Source organism: Epinephelus lanceolatus, chromosome 15, assembly GCF_041903045.1.
Source record: "Epinephelus lanceolatus isolate andai-2023 chromosome 15, ASM4190304v1, whole genome shotgun sequence".
Lineage (NCBI taxonomy): Eukaryota > Metazoa > Chordata > Actinopteri > Perciformes > Serranidae > Epinephelus > Epinephelus lanceolatus.
The window spans coordinates 25,220,389-25,238,050 of NC_135748.1; the positions used below are offsets into that span (position 1 = coordinate 25,220,389).

The 17,662-nt window shown below is 42.9% G+C and overlaps 2 protein-coding genes across 3 annotated transcripts in view; one reads left to right on the forward strand and one right to left on the reverse strand.

Moving 5' to 3' along the window:
- The first annotated feature begins 3,245 nt into the window (after positions 1–3,245).
- Positions 3,246–10,710, forward strand: slc25a29l (solute carrier family 25 member 29-like). 2 transcript variants are annotated; one of them, XM_033643229.2, is made up of 4 exons: positions 3,246–3,689; positions 5,022–5,065; positions 6,232–6,315; positions 7,834–10,710. In XM_033643229.2, the coding sequence occupies exons 1-4, from the start codon at positions 3,656–3,658 to the stop codon at positions 8,602–8,604; spliced, it is 933 nt and encodes a 310-aa protein (XP_033499120.1). In that variant the 5' UTR covers positions 3,246–3,655; the 3' UTR covers positions 8,605–10,710. The 2 variants fall into 2 exon arrangements, with proteins under 2 accessions (XP_033499120.1, XP_033499121.1); XM_033643230.2 differs by lacking the exons at positions 3,246–3,689; positions 5,022–5,065 and adding an exon at positions 5,219–5,940.
- Positions 10,711–10,892: 182 nt separating this feature from the next.
- fancm (FA complementation group M) overlaps positions 10,893–17,662 on the reverse strand; it is a 65,428-nt gene continuing 58,658 nt past the window's right edge. The window contains exons 16-24 of the mRNA XM_078175081.1: positions 17,311–17,379; positions 16,996–17,115; positions 14,518–14,671; positions 14,300–14,406; positions 13,685–14,169; positions 13,493–13,586; positions 11,944–12,303; positions 11,540–11,829; positions 10,893–11,448 (exon numbers count right to left, since the gene is read on the reverse strand). Coding sequence (XP_078031207.1) covers positions 11,322–11,448; positions 11,540–11,829; positions 11,944–12,303; positions 13,493–13,586; positions 13,685–14,169; positions 14,300–14,406; positions 14,518–14,671; positions 16,996–17,115; positions 17,311–17,379 — 1,806 coding nt within the window. The 3' untranslated portion in view covers positions 10,893–11,321. The remainder of the gene's footprint in view (positions 11,449–11,539; positions 11,830–11,943; positions 12,304–13,492; positions 13,587–13,684; positions 14,170–14,299; positions 14,407–14,517; positions 14,672–16,995; positions 17,116–17,310; positions 17,380–17,662) is intronic.

Consider the following 17,662-nt stretch of genomic DNA (forward strand, 5'->3'; position numbering starts at 1 on the left):
ATACCAATGACCTTGAACTGGCTTGTCAGCAAAAAAGTTTGCACGTTTCCAATCTAGCGTAGTTAGCTTATTTTCTATATTACATAACGTCCCACTGAGCCCTGCTAAAACTTTAAGATTTCATACGGGAAAAAAGAAACATTGAATATTCGTATTAAATGGCTGAATCTGAATCTGATTTGACTGACATACAGTAATTCTGAGTCGGTAATAAATGAGGACCTGCTTCCTGTGTAGATATAAACAGCTCATTCTAAGGTAAGGAAAATACAACAGTTCTTAAACTGAAAAGATCTGTACTTCCCCCACCTTTAAATTAGCTTAAACTCGTGTGAAGAGTCCCTAATTAAACTTGGGGCCTGTCCCATTTCTACCCCTTAAATCTTCCACTTGGTAATGAGTGCCCTTGTTTGCGAGATAACCCTTGATCAGAGAAGTGAGAAATATTATGGTAGAGATCTTTCCCTAAGAAATGGGACACCACTTCATGCAAATTGGAGTGGCCGACGTGCAGGCATACGTCAAGCGTAGTAGCCACACAAGACACTGGTAGTCATTCAGGTTTGAAAATGCTGGCTCCAGTGCTTGTGTTGTGTTGTATGCAATGTTTATTCTTCTCTGTCTTCTAGTTCTGATCGATTTTGTTTGGGTAAGTCCATTTGTTTAAATATTTTGATGCTGTGTTCAACCGAGTTGCTGACGAGTTTACATTAGTCCAACCATCTGTTGTTTGTAAAGCCTACATTATGATCATACGATAACAAATTGTTTTCCAAAACTTGCCGAAGTTGCTGACTTCGCAAGGTGTTCTGGGAAATTTCATCTTCCACTTCGGTGAAAGTGTGGGTCAGGGCTCCCTTGGAATCTAGGGCAGGTTTTAAGTGTTGGAAACCACTTCCACTACCTCAATTCTGTTTTGGGACACCACTAGCCTAAACGTGAATGCGCACAACCAAGTGCAAGTGGGTATTTCTAGGGGAAATGTGGGTATTGGGACAGGCTCTTGGTTCCTTACCTGAAGAGCCACGACTCGCTAGGCAACATCTGTTTGGCCATTGTCTTCATAATGACGGGATTGTGGGTCATTTAGCTCAGGATGTTTGTCAACCTCAACAACGAGTCTCTCATCATCCATCCTTCATCACACGAGACACAGCAACAGTTACAGAGATCTCTTTTTATAGTAATGGTGAGGAGAAGGGTCAAGCTGGCATAGGAGCTGAGAAAAAGAGCTGCTACAGGAGCCGATATGGACAAGCAGAGAGTGATTGGGGGAAAAATACATTTAATTTGGGGGCGACGAGGCCGGAGAAAAGACAGTGGCGTGAAGTGCGGTGGGGTGGCACATCCAGGAGCACTGACTCAAATCTAGCCGCTGCCAGTTGGGGGTTGTACATTAAAAATGATAATGGGGGGTGTATTTTTTTGACACGCAAAGCTTTATTATCCGGTGGTTACAGACTAAAGAAAACATACCTATTATATTTTACTTAAGTTCTGCTAATACATCCTTCTAAATCCTGCACACTGGACCTTTAAAGAAGCAGAAATAGCATTGTGCCAAGGTGCCAACCAGCCCCGGTCTCACCAATGCTGATGTATCCTGAATTTGGCTCAGCACATCTTTCTAATCACAGCTTTGCATTAGCTTAAAAATCATGTGTGGAGAGCTCCTGATAAAACTTGATTTCTTACCTGAAGAGCCGATCTCCACGCTGTGACTCACCTGGCATAACTGTTTGGCCATTGTCTTCACAATGACGGGATTGTGGGTCATTTAGCTCAGGATTTTTGTCACCCTCAACAACGAGTCTCTCATGATCCATCCTTCATCACACGAGACACAGCAACAGCTGCCGAGTTCTCTTTATACATCCATGGTGAGGAGTCGAGCTGCCATAGGAGCTGAGAAAAAGAGCTGCTGCACGAGCTGATACATACAAGCTGAGAGCATCTAGCCGCTGCCAATGTGGGGGTGTGCATTAAAAATGTTAATGGGGGTGTATTTTTTGACACCCAGCGCTTTATTTTCAGGTGGTTATCAATCTGGAAATCCATCGGTAAAAAAAACAAAACAAAACAAAACAAACAAACAAAAAAATTTCTTCCTTTACCTCTGGAGGCAACTGGCAACTAACGGAAGTGCAGGGGTCTCGGGGATCGCTTACCCCCTTCACTTCCGGCGGTGCCCCCAATGTTACACTCCTACCTGCAACTCGAACCAAACGGTGGTAAATAACATGGATCTTTCAGAAGAGCAGTTCGACAACATTTTTGCGGAAGTTGCAGCTCTACATAAAGTTGCAAATTTAAAACCTCTGCAGCACCTTTGTTTAAGGTATTTATTAGAGGAACGCAATGTTTTGGCATGTCTGCCAACTGGCTTTGGGAAAAGCTTGATTTATCAATCTTGGCCAACTGCATGCCCGCTGTTAGCAAATATTTACCCTGAAAAATGGCCCAAGAACGCTATTGTTTTGGTCAACATAACGTTAAATTTAATGTTAACAGGATAACGTTAGAGTTGGGTAACGTTATAACGTGAATTACCACTAACCAACGATGAAGTTAACTTAAGTGTTAAGATGAAACGTTACCATTTCGAACTGCAGACATGTCTTGACTGGACTTCTTTCGGAGTATAAAAACGTTGCCGCTAATGCCCTTTTTTTCCTGTCGTGAGGAGTGGAAGGTGTGCTGGTGGATGCACAACACTTGTAAGTTGTGCTGTTGTCCATGTTTTTCACTTTGACGAGACGGCGTTTTGGGTGGAGCAGTCGCCATGGACGCGGAGCTTGCTCTGTCTGCAGGTACACATTTCCTGGGGACACCTGCACGTCTCGGCCCGCCCCCTCCATTGTGATAGAATCTGTCTTGAGAGATAAGGTGGCAAAAGATTTATTGAATCTCTGCTAATATACCCCCCTAAATCCTGCACTTGTAACCCACTTGTAGCAGTGTGCCAAGGTGCCAACCAGCCCCTGTCTCCCCTATGCTGATGTGTCCTGAATTTGGCTTTGCACATGTCTATCTAATCACAGCTGAAGCCTCCCTGTTGGACACTCACACATGCTGATGACGACCGCCACGATGATAACACTGTTGATTTTGACTGCCTTGATAGTTTCAAACTCTCCTCTAGTGCTCTCCCCAATAAGGCGGCAGCCAATGGGTGCGAGGGGCGGACAGCACCCACTAGGGGAGTTGTCTACCTCCAAGTCATCCGATTGGGCTGCCTTCAAAAAGGGCAAACACGCTCCTTCTCTTCTACTTTGAACCTCCGCCTCCCTCCTCCTCCTCCAGAAATAGAAAGCTTTGGCAGAGAGGGCGCTTCTAGTAGTGAGCGTGAGGACACATCAGCAAAATACATCTGATACACAGTCTCAGCCAGGCTCCACGCTCCGTGTCTGAGTGGTTATCATTAGCCGCAGCAAATCTTCCGCTGGCTCAGCATCAGCAGCGTCTGAAACCCTCAAAGAGGATATCGCTTAGAGATAACCAGCTTGGTTCGACACCAAGCCGGAGTTTGTAAATTGCCAAGTTCAGGGAAAACTCCGGAACATCTCTAACAAAGTACCCAACTAAAAGGGCTTGTGACGTTCAATTTAGCCACCGAGCTAGCTTGACACATTTCAACCGTTAGAGTCGCGAGGGAATGGCATTGGACTTCGCCGCGGGCTGCGTAGGAGGTAAGTCGTTAGCCGGGATTGATGTTAGCTAGCAGCAACGTCAGCCAGGTTAACAAGTTGGAGCTAGCATTAGCATTAGCCAGCTTTCCGTTTTTTTTTCCCCATCGTCTGGCAGCGCGTGGACAGCTATGGCTGTAAAGGTAGTGATTTGTCCACAGCTGCCACGTCTGAGAAACATGTAAACAAACTGCAACGACAAATTAAAGACTTAAAATCACAACTTTACTTTATATTAAGGTTACTTTTTGGCTAAATGTATGGGGAAATCCCGGATGTACGTTGGTGAAGCTGCATTCCATACCTGTCTGACGCATAGGGAGTGGTACTTATATTCTGTGCATTATGGAGCATCATCACCATTTAAAAACACTTTAATGTGATTTAAACTTGCCCAGCTAAACCTAAAATGATAAAGGGGAAGGTTTTATCTATAGTGGCATCATATTTCCTCATGATTCTTTATCATCAGATATGAATCATCTTGAGTTAACCCCTATCATTCCTCCTTAAGGAGTAATCTTAAGTTAAGGGAGTTCATGCCCTCCTGTCTGGAGATAGCTCACAATCACCTCAACCCAAACCCTTGGGAATCTGTCAGCTGTTTTGTCTCAGCCCAAGGCCAGATCTTCCCAAACTTGAACACATCAAGGACTCCAGATAGTTCCAGAGGTCCCTGGGGGTGATTAAACATACACAGAGAGCCTGCTGCAAGAGTTTTAGTATATATGTCCACATAATAGTCAGTCATATTTGCCTAAAGCTACTCTGGATTCAACACTATACTATTTAGTTATCCCTTAGCTGATTCATGCATAGCAAAGTCTGTCCCAATGCAAGCTGCCACAGGATATGTTTAACTGGAGGTTATGCAACCATAAGCTCAAAACAAGTGCATAGAATTGCAACACACTTTTATAAACATCCATGCAGTAATGCCACACCACAACACTTAATAAATAATCAACATTGCTGTATCAGTAGTGATGTGTGCGTAAGTTGCAAGGTCACGGACGATGAGGTGTCAGTGTGTTACATTTGACGATTAGATGCCTTTGATGATGGATTGGCTGACAGGTCCTAATAAGACACGGTCAGAAGTTAACCGTTGTATAATGGATTTTCGGCTCGGTCAAGGACAGGACATGACAAGGCACTGTCAAGCTTTCGTCACAGGGTACAGTGCAGTGACCAGCTGATTATTTTACTCCGTTTCAGGGGGGATGGGCTGTTTGATATGGAGAGATCGCCGCTTGATTATAAGCAAATGATTTGTTTTATCGTCATAAATCGTATATTCGTATGTGATTTTAAGTCCTGTCTCTTGTTTTTCAGGTGCTGCTGGTGTTTTGGTCGGACATCCATTCGACACCGTGAAGGTGGGTGCATCTGTTCCATCCTCCTCACTGTTTATTCACGTTAGGCAATGGCATGATCCAGGACGTTGTGTTTTAGCGAGTCAGACCACTCTGTTGAATTTGAACCCAGGTAATCCAAAGTTGCACAGTCAGCCTACACTAGGAATGAGGTAACTGAGCAAGAGGAATGGGATATTGATTACTGTAGGGATATTACTGTATTGAAGACATGTGAATTTGTTTTGACATGTTTTACATGTGTATTTCTCTAATTCTAAACAGCTCACTTACTCACATGCCATTCCTATAAATGTCAGTATTCATCAGCAACCAAGTACTAAATATAAGCTGCTGTTCTTAACTTCAGTAAAGTTACTTCCCTTTGGATTTAAATAAAATTGTCATTTTATTTTAGGCTATTGCTACTGCCATTTTCCTGAATAACTCTTGCACTCCCTAATAGAAATAGTAGAAGTAGCATGGGCACTAAAGTTAGTGGACGTGTTTATGTAGTAGTCCTTTGGCTTGTAGCTTCTTGTTAGTTAAAGTAAAACAAAGATTTTTTTCCTCAATACGTGTTTGATTTTCTGACGTCGCATTTTATGATTTCTGTGAATTAATTAACCATAGTTTGCTGTCATTAATCATTCACTTGATTTATTTGAAAAGACGAGGCACGAAAGTTTTAACTATAGCACAAAACTGTTTAAATCTGCAGCATCCACTTAGGAGGCGCGCAGAGATGATGAGTGGTTTGGTTGTAGCTCTTTTATACCCTGCTTTTATTGTCATGTCTCCCTGAGCTGAGAGGGAGGCTGTCTTTTTAACAGCAACAGTGTCACTGTGTTGTAGATGAGAGGGAGAAATAAACAACCTCTCCATGGGAATGTGACCTAGTAAGTATGGTCAAGGTCTTTATTTTTTTTCCTCCTCTCACCCAATGTCTTGTCTTGAGTTATAGAAATATAAAGCACAGAAGACATTTTGTTTTTTATACATTCTCGGTAAATCTTTTTTCTCCCTCATGTTGCACCCCTTAGCATTTTTGTTTTTACCCCTGAAAGAACCATTTCAAAGCTCTGTTGCCTGCTTGTTCCCCCTTCAACCTGTTATACAATATGTGGTTTGTATTATCTGTGGTCCTGTTGTTGATCATATGACTCAAACATGAGGGCTGTCATCCACAGGTGAGGCTTCAAGTTCAAAATGTGGACAAACCTCTGTACCGTGGGACGTTTCACTGCTTCCAGTCAATCATACGCCAGGAGTCAGTGAGTTTGTGACCAGTGTCTCTTAATGTTTTACTTGTTTATTCTCTTTCGAAGGCTGCAGCTTAACATATCATGGCTGTGAAGTAGCATGCGTAACTGTCACCATGTGCGACTATGCCAAAGTTGAGAATGCTCACCGCGCTGATTGAAGTGTCCGATTACAGTCCCATCTCTAAACGCAGGCATCAGCCATGTTCCTAACATGGGGTGTTGGGGGTGAAAGGGGGCGGAGGTGTGTCTGTTAGCCAGGGTCAGTGAGTACCTTATTCCTGCATGCGCTAAATTAAGCTGTGGACGTGGTGCCATTTGAGTGGAGTATGCTTGGTCTCAGTCAATTCCTCGTGGCTGTTTCACATGGAGGTATTGGATTGTGTTCCTCACGCTGTACAATATGAAAATGTTAAGTAGTTTTCAGCTTGATTTAGACGTTTAAATCCTGCTGTTTTTTTATTTAGCCGTTATATGACGGGTGTCAGTATTGCCACATTTTATTTGTAAGGGCTGAAAGGAATCAGCAGGCTTGAAGAATATTTGATTCTCCAATAGGGGTGTAAATCACAGGTTCAAACACAATACAATGTCATATATATTCTTTGGACAACGGTACAATATTTGCTGATATCACAAAATCTGCCACAGTATGATTTGAAATTGATTGATGTGAGTTGATGTCAGTGAATATCCTCATTGTCTTTTTCTTGGCTGCTAAACGTTATCTGCCTGGCACAAGGCTGTTTGCACTGTATGAATGTTTAGGAAGGAGGTGTGCTCGGCTTGGACATGATGACACAGACATGCCATGGGACTTTCAAAATAAAAGCTCATCTGCCTTAAAGATGACAATATGTATTGATGTTTTGATTGAGCCAAACCAGTGTATTGGTCTGGATTAATTCCTGGGAATTGATAACTAAATTGTGCGCACAAATGAATGCAGATGCCCTTTAACATCTGCACATCTTCGTTATCATCAGATAAAGGCTTTAAAATGAAATATCAGCATCAGCCAGAAATCCACTTTTTCACTGATTTGAGAGGCCGATAACATGATGCTTAAATTATGTTGCTTTAATTAGTCCAAATAGGTCAGTTCAATCAGGATTGTCTCGGGGAAAGTGTCACTCAAACCTGTCAAAGTAGGACGGAAATAAAAATGTGTTTTCATAAACCCTAAGTTTAACAAGTTTTCTTATTTTGCCTAGTGCATGTGTACATTTTGAAAATAACTGTATTTTATGTCTACATTTGCCGGTGGGCCATTACAAAAGGAACAGGCATAATGATATGTTTATTCAACCACAGGAGAGGCTTAAATGTCTCTGCATTAGGTGGAAAGACATATGTGCAGATTTCAGAATCGGCAATTGGCCTAAATGAGCTGAAAAATAGCAAAAGTCCAGTATCGTGCATCCCTGCAAATGATCTAAAAGTTTTCTACCTGCTGGGCTCTGTAAAGTTCTTAATGCATCACAATGGTGTTCCCTCACTGGTCCCAGTAATCTGTCTTTGTGTCTGCAGATGCTCGGTCTGTACAAAGGCATCGGCTCTCCAATGATGGGCCTGACCTTCATCAATGCCATAGTTTTTGGCGTCCAAGGCAACGCCATGCGCAAGCTTGGCCGCGACACACCTCTCAACCAGTTCCTGGCTGGGGCCTCTGCTGGAGCCATCCAGTGTGTGATTTGCTGCCCAATGGAGCTGGCCAAGACACGCATGCAGATGCAGGGGACTGGAGAGAAGAAGTCAAAGAGGAAGCTGTATAAGAACTCCCTGGACTGCCTGGTGAGAATCTACAAAAAGGAGGGAATCCGAGGTATCAATCGTGGCATGGTGACCACCCTGGTGCGCGAGACACCTGGTTTCGGTGTGTACTTTCTCGCTTACGACATGTGGACACGTTCCCTTGGCTGCGAGCCAGAGGATCCTTACATGATCCCCAAGCTGTTGTTTGCCGGTGGAATGTCTGGCATTGCTTCTTGGATCTCCACTTATCCTGTGGATGTGATCAAATCGCGTCTCCAGGCGGACGGGGTGGGCGGTGTGAACCAGTACAGCGGCATCATGGACTGTGTCAGACAGAGTCTAAAGAAAGAGGGGTGGCGGGTGTTCACACGTGGACTCACGTCCACTCTGCTCCGCGCGTTTCCAGTGAACGCCACCACGTTCGCCACAGTGACTCTATTTTTAATGTACATGCGTGAAGGAGAAGAGTGCAGCATTCAGGACTCTGAGCCGCAGTCTGTGCAGCTGCAGCCGCTGCAGCCACAGACGCAGCCAACCAGCATGTGAGCCATCGTGCAGCGGAGTGAGAATTACTACAGTCATCAGCCAATCTATATACAGTAGTATAGATGAAATTTGCAGCTTCATGCAGGTCTATGATCTGTTAACAGGTGTCCATAATCAGAGAGGTAAGCCCTTGGAGCTTCAGCCAAGTGACCACATGTATTATTTAAATAATATATATTTTAAGATAAAGGCTGCACTTGTAAATATTATGGTTTTTAAAAGTCCTTGGGTTTTTTTGTACACACTTTCTTGACTTTTAAGTAATTAAGGAAACTTACTGTAATGTGCAGTGACATTTACAGATGTCCCTACAACTTATAGTAAAAGAAACACTTAATATTTAATGCTGCGTTCGGGTCATCATGGAGTTTACATGGAATTCATGTTGACAGCCATTTGAGTATTCAAACTTTGACATGTTAATGAACATGAATGCATTTTTTTTACTGTCCCTTTTTGCAAACGTCAATCACTTAAGTACATGTGAGGATTTTATTAATTTTATATATTATATTCTCTCTGTGGTGCCAGGTCAAATCATCCCCTCATTATTTACCTCCACATAGTGTGAACACAGCACTTCAGCATCTTATCGCAACAGTTACAAACACAAAGAAAGCCTTACACGTGTACATTGATGTAGATATTGTTTGATTCTTTTCCTGAGGTTGAAACTGTGTATGTACCTTAACGTTCCTATGAGAGGTCATGGGGATTTGACTCAAGGTGTGGATGCTGTCTTCCGTTTTAATTGGTGAAAAATGTTACAGGCCCATTGCAGTATGACATAAACATGGTTTTGATACAGTCGGATACAAGATAATCGCGTGAAACAATTTAATTTAAAATATTTAATTATACGACACAATCATCATCTAAAACCAAATCTGATACTGTTTTTGATGTTCTTGTCCTGGATATCATACGGTGTCCAAAGAAAGCACCTTATAGTATACTATAGAGCACATGTACGGTTAAAAAGATGTCCCACTAACGCGAGATTCTGTCTCGGTGTCAAACGAAGCTGATGGCATGTTTAAGATGAGCTTTTTAAAATCCAAAATGTGTTTTTAAACCTCGCACTTCTTGTCGATAGATAGGAGCATAATATTTAGCGGGCTTCACAGCCTCTAAAGGAGTTGTGTCATTGTCAGACCAGTTCTGTACACTAACGTGAGCCGCCTAGAGGCAGAGGAAGGAATAGCTCCTGTTACGTTAACACTTTGAGCTGCAGATTTCGTCTGTGTTTGATAAAGCTGCTATTTGTGTGTTTACGAAAGCGCATTCTACATTTCTTTATATTTACGCACCTGTAACAACGCTTACCATCACACAAGTGTTGAAATACAAGCCACTGATTCAGTTGTCTTTAAATCTGACCTTCAAGGTTTTGTCACTAATCTCTAGACAAACAAAATCTGCGTAGGACCCCTCTGCTTCTCTTTCAGTGTCAACCTGGCCAGTCATTATTTGACAGAGGGCACACGCTGTGTCACCTGAAGCAATGTGACCTCTGTGAACTTGAACAGCTGTTAACTGGTGCTTTTAAATCTGCAGGTTTAAACTGCAAACTGTGCCACGTCAAACACTGAGGCTGCAGTCACGCACTAAAATGCCTTTGTCAACCCACCTGCAGGAGACACAAAGTTTAAACATTGCTGGAGCTGTTACTTCCCTTGCGTGTAGACGGCACACATGTCCACGTCTCTAAACTGCTGCTGCTGTTTTTGTCTTTAATGAGTGGCAGATGTTAAACTGGTCTGAAACAGCTTTGGGGTTGTCCAAAGATGTAATGTACATACTGTGAATTTTTTGTTTTTCATGTCCTCCTTTATAAATTTAAAGGTGTGAAATCTCTCTAGGGGTTAGATTTTCCTTAATTACAATCCTGTATTTTTCTGTTTCAAGACTTAAGTTGTGTATTTTGTCGAGGTTTGTCTGGTGGAGGATGCATGGTTGTTGATATCTTTGTAGAGAGGCTGCTTTAAGTGATGTTGCCTTCGTGTTCTGTGCTTGTTTCTGTACATTATCTTGCACCAAAGCAGCATGCACGCTATGTAGTGATTTGAGAGAATGGTGGAATAAAAATCTTTTTTTTCCCCTCAAGTTTTCTGGAAGAGACAGTTCTTGGTAAACTAATGAGAGTGGATGAATGGGTGAGTTCTGTTAGATGAAAGACTGACCTCCAGTGGTCAAAGATGGGTATCGCAGGTTATATCTGTATTGGGGCTTGAAGCAGACTCATTCGAATCTCTCAGGGGGAACACACATACTTTGTGACACTAATGTATAAAAATAGCAGTTTATTAAAGAAATATTGTCCATATTTACATCTTTGACAGTAGCTTTGTAAACAAGTGTTCATTATTTCGACAAAAAATAAGTTATTCAAGTGTCATGTTCTTATGATCCCAGTGTTGCCTTCACATTGTCTGACAGGATTCGTGCCTGTACATGAGTCTTAAGGAAATAGCTGTGGTATTATATAACATAAAATGAATTGAGTGATGTTCCCCTTCAAATATTGTGCAAGAAGGTTGAACCACGATCCTCGCATTGAGATACAACTTCAGAAAGAGCAGTTACTATACATAGCATAGTAACTGTAGTCCTCTGGTCCCTGGTGAGACTGAAATGAAGCAAAGAAAGTAGTCGAGACATAAAGGAGGAGTAGATTTCAGTTTGTGGTTTTCCTACAGTGTTTCTCTCCAACGCTGCTAGCTAGTGTTTCCTGCTTTTGATGTGTTCACAAAGAAGGAGTCACACGAGTAGCGCAGGAAGCGGTAGATCTCCTCTGCTCTGGATCGGCTCATGCAGCCTCCCTTCTGTATGGCTTCAATGGGGCTGCAGGAGGAACAAAAGAAGATGAGAGTAGGGGGAATAAGGCTCGTCTGTTCTTGTTGTGCCACAGCATACACACACACTCTTGCCATACCTGTTTATGAGTTGGGCGATTGACCTGAAGTTGTGGCTCATGCTGAGGGCATGGACGTAGTTGACCGAGGGCAGGCTCAAGTAGAGCTGCAGGGCCTGCTCCCTGTGCTGCCCTTTGACCTCCAGCGGTACACTGATGCCCTGACCTTTACGCTGCTCCAGCTGTGCCAGGTCTGCCAGCAAGCCAGCACTCTCCTCAGCACCTTTGCTCCACAGCAGGCGCACCCCGGTACGCACCAGTGCAGTCAGAGTGCTGTCAAAGTAACGTGTTCGCTGAAACGGACGCGACACCTCACCTGTGATGATTGTCATAAAAAACAGATTAAAAACTTCCTGTGAACAAAATAAACAGTACAAGACACATATTTAACATAAGTTGGCTCGATGTGAGGTCATCAAATCAACCTCACCTGGCTTGGTTCGGTCCTTCTCCACTACCAGACAAACCCGCTCAAACAACCCCTGCAAGCTGTTCACTCTCTCAACCAATCGCTTCCGGTTCTGCATCGCGGCTAAATCCGATTGGCTGTGCCTCTCGACTGCCATGCGGTTGCTAACAATGAAGTAGCTGCCGTCTAATGAGCAGACATGGATGGTGACTGCGTGGCGCTGACGGAGGCTGGTCATCAGCTCCACTCCACTGCTGATGCAACGACTGTCCACCAAGATGCAAACAGGCCCTGATGGTGCAGGGGGCTCATTGACTGGTGGATCCTGTGCTGTGGACGTCTGTGGAACTGAGGAGGTTGCGGGAGGCGTCTGGACCTGGAGGAAAACCTCAGTGTAGTTAATTTAAAGTCTTAGTGGATTAAATGCATGTTTAGGTGATCATGTGTTTGGTTTAAAGGGTATTTTTGAGTGTAGATCCCCTTTTGTTTTTCTGTCTAAGGGACTAATGGAGACAACAATTCTCAAAAGTGGTCCAGTGTTGAGTGAGATGGCTGCGGTCTCCAGCATGTCCACTACAGGTGTTTGTTTTTAAGCACTAAGTGTCTGACATTATAGAAAGGATTCCTACAGAGATAGACCTTTTTGTAAGAGTAAGACCCTTTTTGTTTAACCTGAAACGTCCCCATAATGTCTATCGTCTACATGTCTGTATGATATCAAAAATTGGATGTTTCTAAATTTTCCACAGCTCAATTCTAATAAAACAGAAACCTTGTAATCAGGTCACAACATATCACAAAGCAAATACTGCCATCTACTGGTCACCTGTCACAACACATAAAGCCTGTTGCAAGAACTCTTGGTGTCATGTTTTGAACAACTGTTGTACATGCTTTTATCTCTTTGCATCTTGATTATTGCAATAGTCTTTACTCCTGTCTTAATCAAAAAACCTCGCAACGACTTCAGACTGTTCAGAACTCAGCCACAAGACTTTTAACCAAAAACACCAGTTCTAGCCTCTTTGCATGGCTCCCTGTTTGTTTTAGGATTGACTTTAAAATCGCACTGATTACTTTTCAGTCTCTTCATGGCTCCAGACTACATTTCAGACCTGTTAGTCCCTTATGAACCTTTACGTAGTTTGAAATCCTCGGGCAGAGGTCTTCTGCTTGTCCTAGAGTCCAGGCTGAAGACCAAAGGGGACAGAGCTTTCGCCACTAGGGCCCCGAACTCTGGAATGACCTGCCCAAGGATATAAGGCTGTCTGAGTCACTGGCTATAAGTCTCTACTAAAAACGTATTTCTATAGGAAAGCATATATAGGACCACTGATTTAATGCCCATTTATTATCTTGATTTTGGCTCACTTTATCTTTTAATTAGAGGACATGTTAGCGGCTGCCTGCTGCGGTCCTCTCACTCTACACTGGACAAATTTCAAAAGCAGTTGTCCATGTTAGTCACTTAGGCACAAAAATACCACGGGAAGAGGGTCCATGAACATCTCAGTGTCTTACTCTGACTGTATAGGTGTGTGTATGTGTGTTGCCTTTGCTTGTACCTGTGGTTGTTTCTTGGAGCATGAAGGCAACTCGGACTCTACAAAGTCTAGTTCATCAGAAAGCAGGTGTTGATTCTCTAACCTCTGGTGACACCTGCGGGAGAGAGAAAATGATGCTCTATTGGCAGATGGATGTTTGTGTGTGTGTGTGTGTGTGTGTGTGTGTGTGCTACCATATGAGAAATTCTTTACCTCTCCTTTTGCTGATTCTCTGTCACTGAGCCCCTCTGTGCCTTGCTCAACAATGAGACCTTGGAGGCTATAGTTGAAGATGAGGAGGAAATGGGTTTCTGCTGAGGCCCGCTGGGCTCCTGCTGTACCGCCTTTGGCCACAAGGTGTCAGCAACACCCCTTTCTGTTGTGAGACTTCTTTTCTCACCAGCCTCCTCTGTCTCCTCCTCACTAGAATCATTGATGCGTATGACACGGGTGCGCTTGGTTTTCACCCCGGCTCTCTGCACTGGTGGAGATCCAGCTGTCCTCTTAGTGCTGGCCCCGGCTCGGGCTTTGTGCAGGAAAACACGCCGTCTGGTGGCATACTGCCGCCGCCCCTCCACGTACGAGTCCTCGGGCATAAGTTCAATGTCTTCATCCTCCTCCTCACTGCTCTCCAGCTCCTCCACCTCACTTCCCACCACAAAGCTGTCCTCTGCGTACGTTTCATCCATCTCAGGCACCTGGGAACCAACATTAGGAACATGGACTGGGGTCAATAATTCAACTAAATGTTAATTAAACTACTTTGTATTTGGTTTCTTTTTAATGAGTTTTTTTATTTGAATTAAATAAAGAAAAGCCTGAGTATACCTGAGAAAATATGTCCATGTTGTGGTGATTTCTGTAAGACATCTTGAACTTTCCCTGGACTGCAGGGCTTCTCACCGACTTCAAATAAACACAGCGCATCTCTGAGTCTGTCATTGAGGGGAACAAACAGGAAGTAAAGTTGTACATGTACGTGTTCAGTAAATTCAATTTTAAAACCCACTAAAGGTTCATTTCTTGTAATAACCATGTTGTTGTACCATTCAGTCCCTGTGAGACGTGCATGTTATCAACTACAAAGCCTTCAAGGTCCTGGTCTGCTTCATCCTCTTCATCAGACGACACATCTGCCCCCTCCTCCGACAGCTCTGCCTCTTCATCCAGGAACTGACGCCCTTTTCGGCATGTGGGATGCTGAGGAAGAAGACATGGAAAATGTCAGGGCTGACAGATGCTGAAGGTGTCTGTGACAGATATTTATAGACTTGACATTTTTGTTTCGGGAGGAGGGTGTCGTTTTTTGGGCAAAAACTGGTCTGAGACATGTTGTGATTGATTTTTTTTAATGCAGCTATATAATTGATATTTTTAATATAACTGTATCAAATTGAGATGTGACAGTGTGAAAGGGGTCGTTTGGTAGAGCTGTTTTCAGAGAAAAAGCTCTTAAAATTCTCTGTACACTCACTACCTGCTGAGTACCAAATGGCAGACAGACACAGTAACTACCTGGTGAACAAAGTGAAGCGTTTTACAGCTAAAGGGTCAGATTTTGCACTCAGATGTTGGTAGAGACCAAAACCAGAGCTAAAGCAGAGTGATTATTGTACTTAACGTTCATCAGGTGGACACAAACATCCAAATGAATGACACCAGATGAATGATATGTTGGTTCGTAACTGCTGTATGTGTAAATAAGTTCGCCATATCCATTTTAAAGGTGATAATATGTCAATGTTATAAGGTATGTGGTTGTAACTTGTTTCCGCTTCCCCCGCATAGCCAAAAAACAAACCACGCATACAGGCATAGAGATCTGTTAACATCGCTCTAGATCCCTTGACAATCGGATTTGGATCGAGTGGAAAAACAGTGTTTATGATACTTTTGTTCAGCAGGATAATCTTCACAAATAAACACTACTTCTATGATTTTTGAAGCGTAAATGCAATTGCCAGAAGTAAAACGCTAACGTTAGGCTATTAACAAACTACACTGGTTACATGGCTTCAACGTCACCTCTGAAATGAGGCTGTAAAGCTGTGATCATCATGATAATGTTCTGTAGTCTCATTTAGCCACGTTAGCTTAAGCAGAGCAAATATTGGACTGCTTAAGCTAACATGGCTAAATGAGACTACAGAACATTATCATGTTAGCCACGTTAGCTTAAGCAGGCCAATATTTGCTCTGCTTAAATCTAACGTGGCTAAATGAGACTACACTACAATGAGACTACATTTAGCCGTGAAGCTGTGATCATCATGATAATGTTCTGTAGTCTCATTTAGCCACGTTAGCTTAAGCAGAGCAAATATTGGACTTACATTCATCAGGTGGACACAAACATCCAAATGAATATGTTGCTCCATAGCTGCTGTGTGTGTAAATAAGTTCACAATATCAATTTTAAAGGTGATAATATGTCAATGTTGTAACAAATGTTGTTCGTAACTTGTTTCCGCTGCCCCCAAGTGGCCAAAAAACAAACCAGGCAGTGCGGAGGAATGGAATTTACCTAACGTTGCTCTGGTTCCCTTGACAATTGGATATGGATGAAGTGGCAGAATGACGTAAATGACGTATTTGAAGCATAAATGCAATCGCCAGAAGTAAAACGCTAATGTTAGGCTATGAATAAACTACACTGTGGTCGCATGACTTTGACATCACCTCCAAAACGAGGCTGTAAAGTCACATTCGCATGAATAGTTTTCGCAATCGACACATCCTCCAGAAAGCTGCAACTATTTTAGCTTCTTCTGGACGTGTTCTTGCAGGCGAATGTTCTCTGTTGCCGTCAGGGCGTCGTTACGCCTTACCTGCATGTAACACTAACCTGTATTTAAAATATTTTATTCCCTCTGCTATTCGTGTTTTAAATTCTCTGTAATTTTTGTTTTAATTGTTTTCTTTTTTATTTAATCTCTTTCATAGTGTCATATAGTGTCTACATGCTATTGTATGATATGTTATGTAGTATGTGTGCAAGGCAAGCTGTTGAAACAAATTGCCCGTGGTGGGATTAATAAAGTTGTCTGAATCTCAATCTGAATTCATTGTGATGACGAGCTGTAGTCTCATTTAGCCACGTTCGTAAATGCCTTTTTTAAGACACATAAAAACTACAAAATTCACGAGTGGAGTATTTACTGATGTACTTGTGTCGTATAATGACAGCTTGAGTTAACCACAAACCAAAAACCAATTTAGAAAAACCATTGACTTTGAACGAGGTATTTTAGGACTCATTCTTGCATGACTCAATAAAGATCGAATGTAGAATAGAGCTTACATTTACAAATTACACCCATACACTTAAATCTATATACACAGCATTCAAGGTTCCACACTAGCAGCTCTGTAGTGATGACAAAAAGTAACACACATCCTCATCACTCCAACCAGCAACACCTGGAGCTGTGTTTGTATCGACACAGGTGCCAGGTGCCACATGAAACATAAATGCTATGATTCAGATCAGAGCGTTCTGCAGAGCCACCTGCTGTCACACACACCTTGGCTTTGCCCTGTTGGACTCGTTGCCTCTCTGCTCCAGGCGCTGTGGGTCTGCGTGTGAACACAGACTCATTCTGGAAATCATCATCAGAAACAGCTTCGCCCTCCGTGACATCAGACTGGAGACCAATGAGGAGAAATTAGTCAGATACTGTACACTGTTAATAGTTTATGAAGCTGCATATTATCAAACCATTAGGACTGGAGGAAATTAGTATCAGTAATGTGTGGAGCCAGAGTATTCTAATCAAACAGGCTGTATGGAGCAGGTTGATCCATGTGGTGTCATTTACCACTAATGAAGGAAATCTTACAGTATTAAGTGCAGTCGTGCGTTTCCTCCTCACAACCAGCGGGGAGTCCACTTCACTGGAGATCTTTGACTGGCAGACACAACACACGTCACAGTTAACATACACACATGTGCATTCTGTATCTGTGCACAGTTTGGCAGTGTGATGTGGTTTTCACATATATGATCAGGATTTTTTTTTTTTTTTGCTGGAGCTACAAATGCTTCTTCACTGCATGCAAGCCGGTTGCCATGACAACTGCAGGTACCTTGGCAGTGATGGACAGAGGCAGCCTGAGCCGTCTGAATCAGATATCTCCTGTCTCGGTTGTTGTTTTTGAACCACAGCACAGAGGTTAACTCCTGATTTCTAT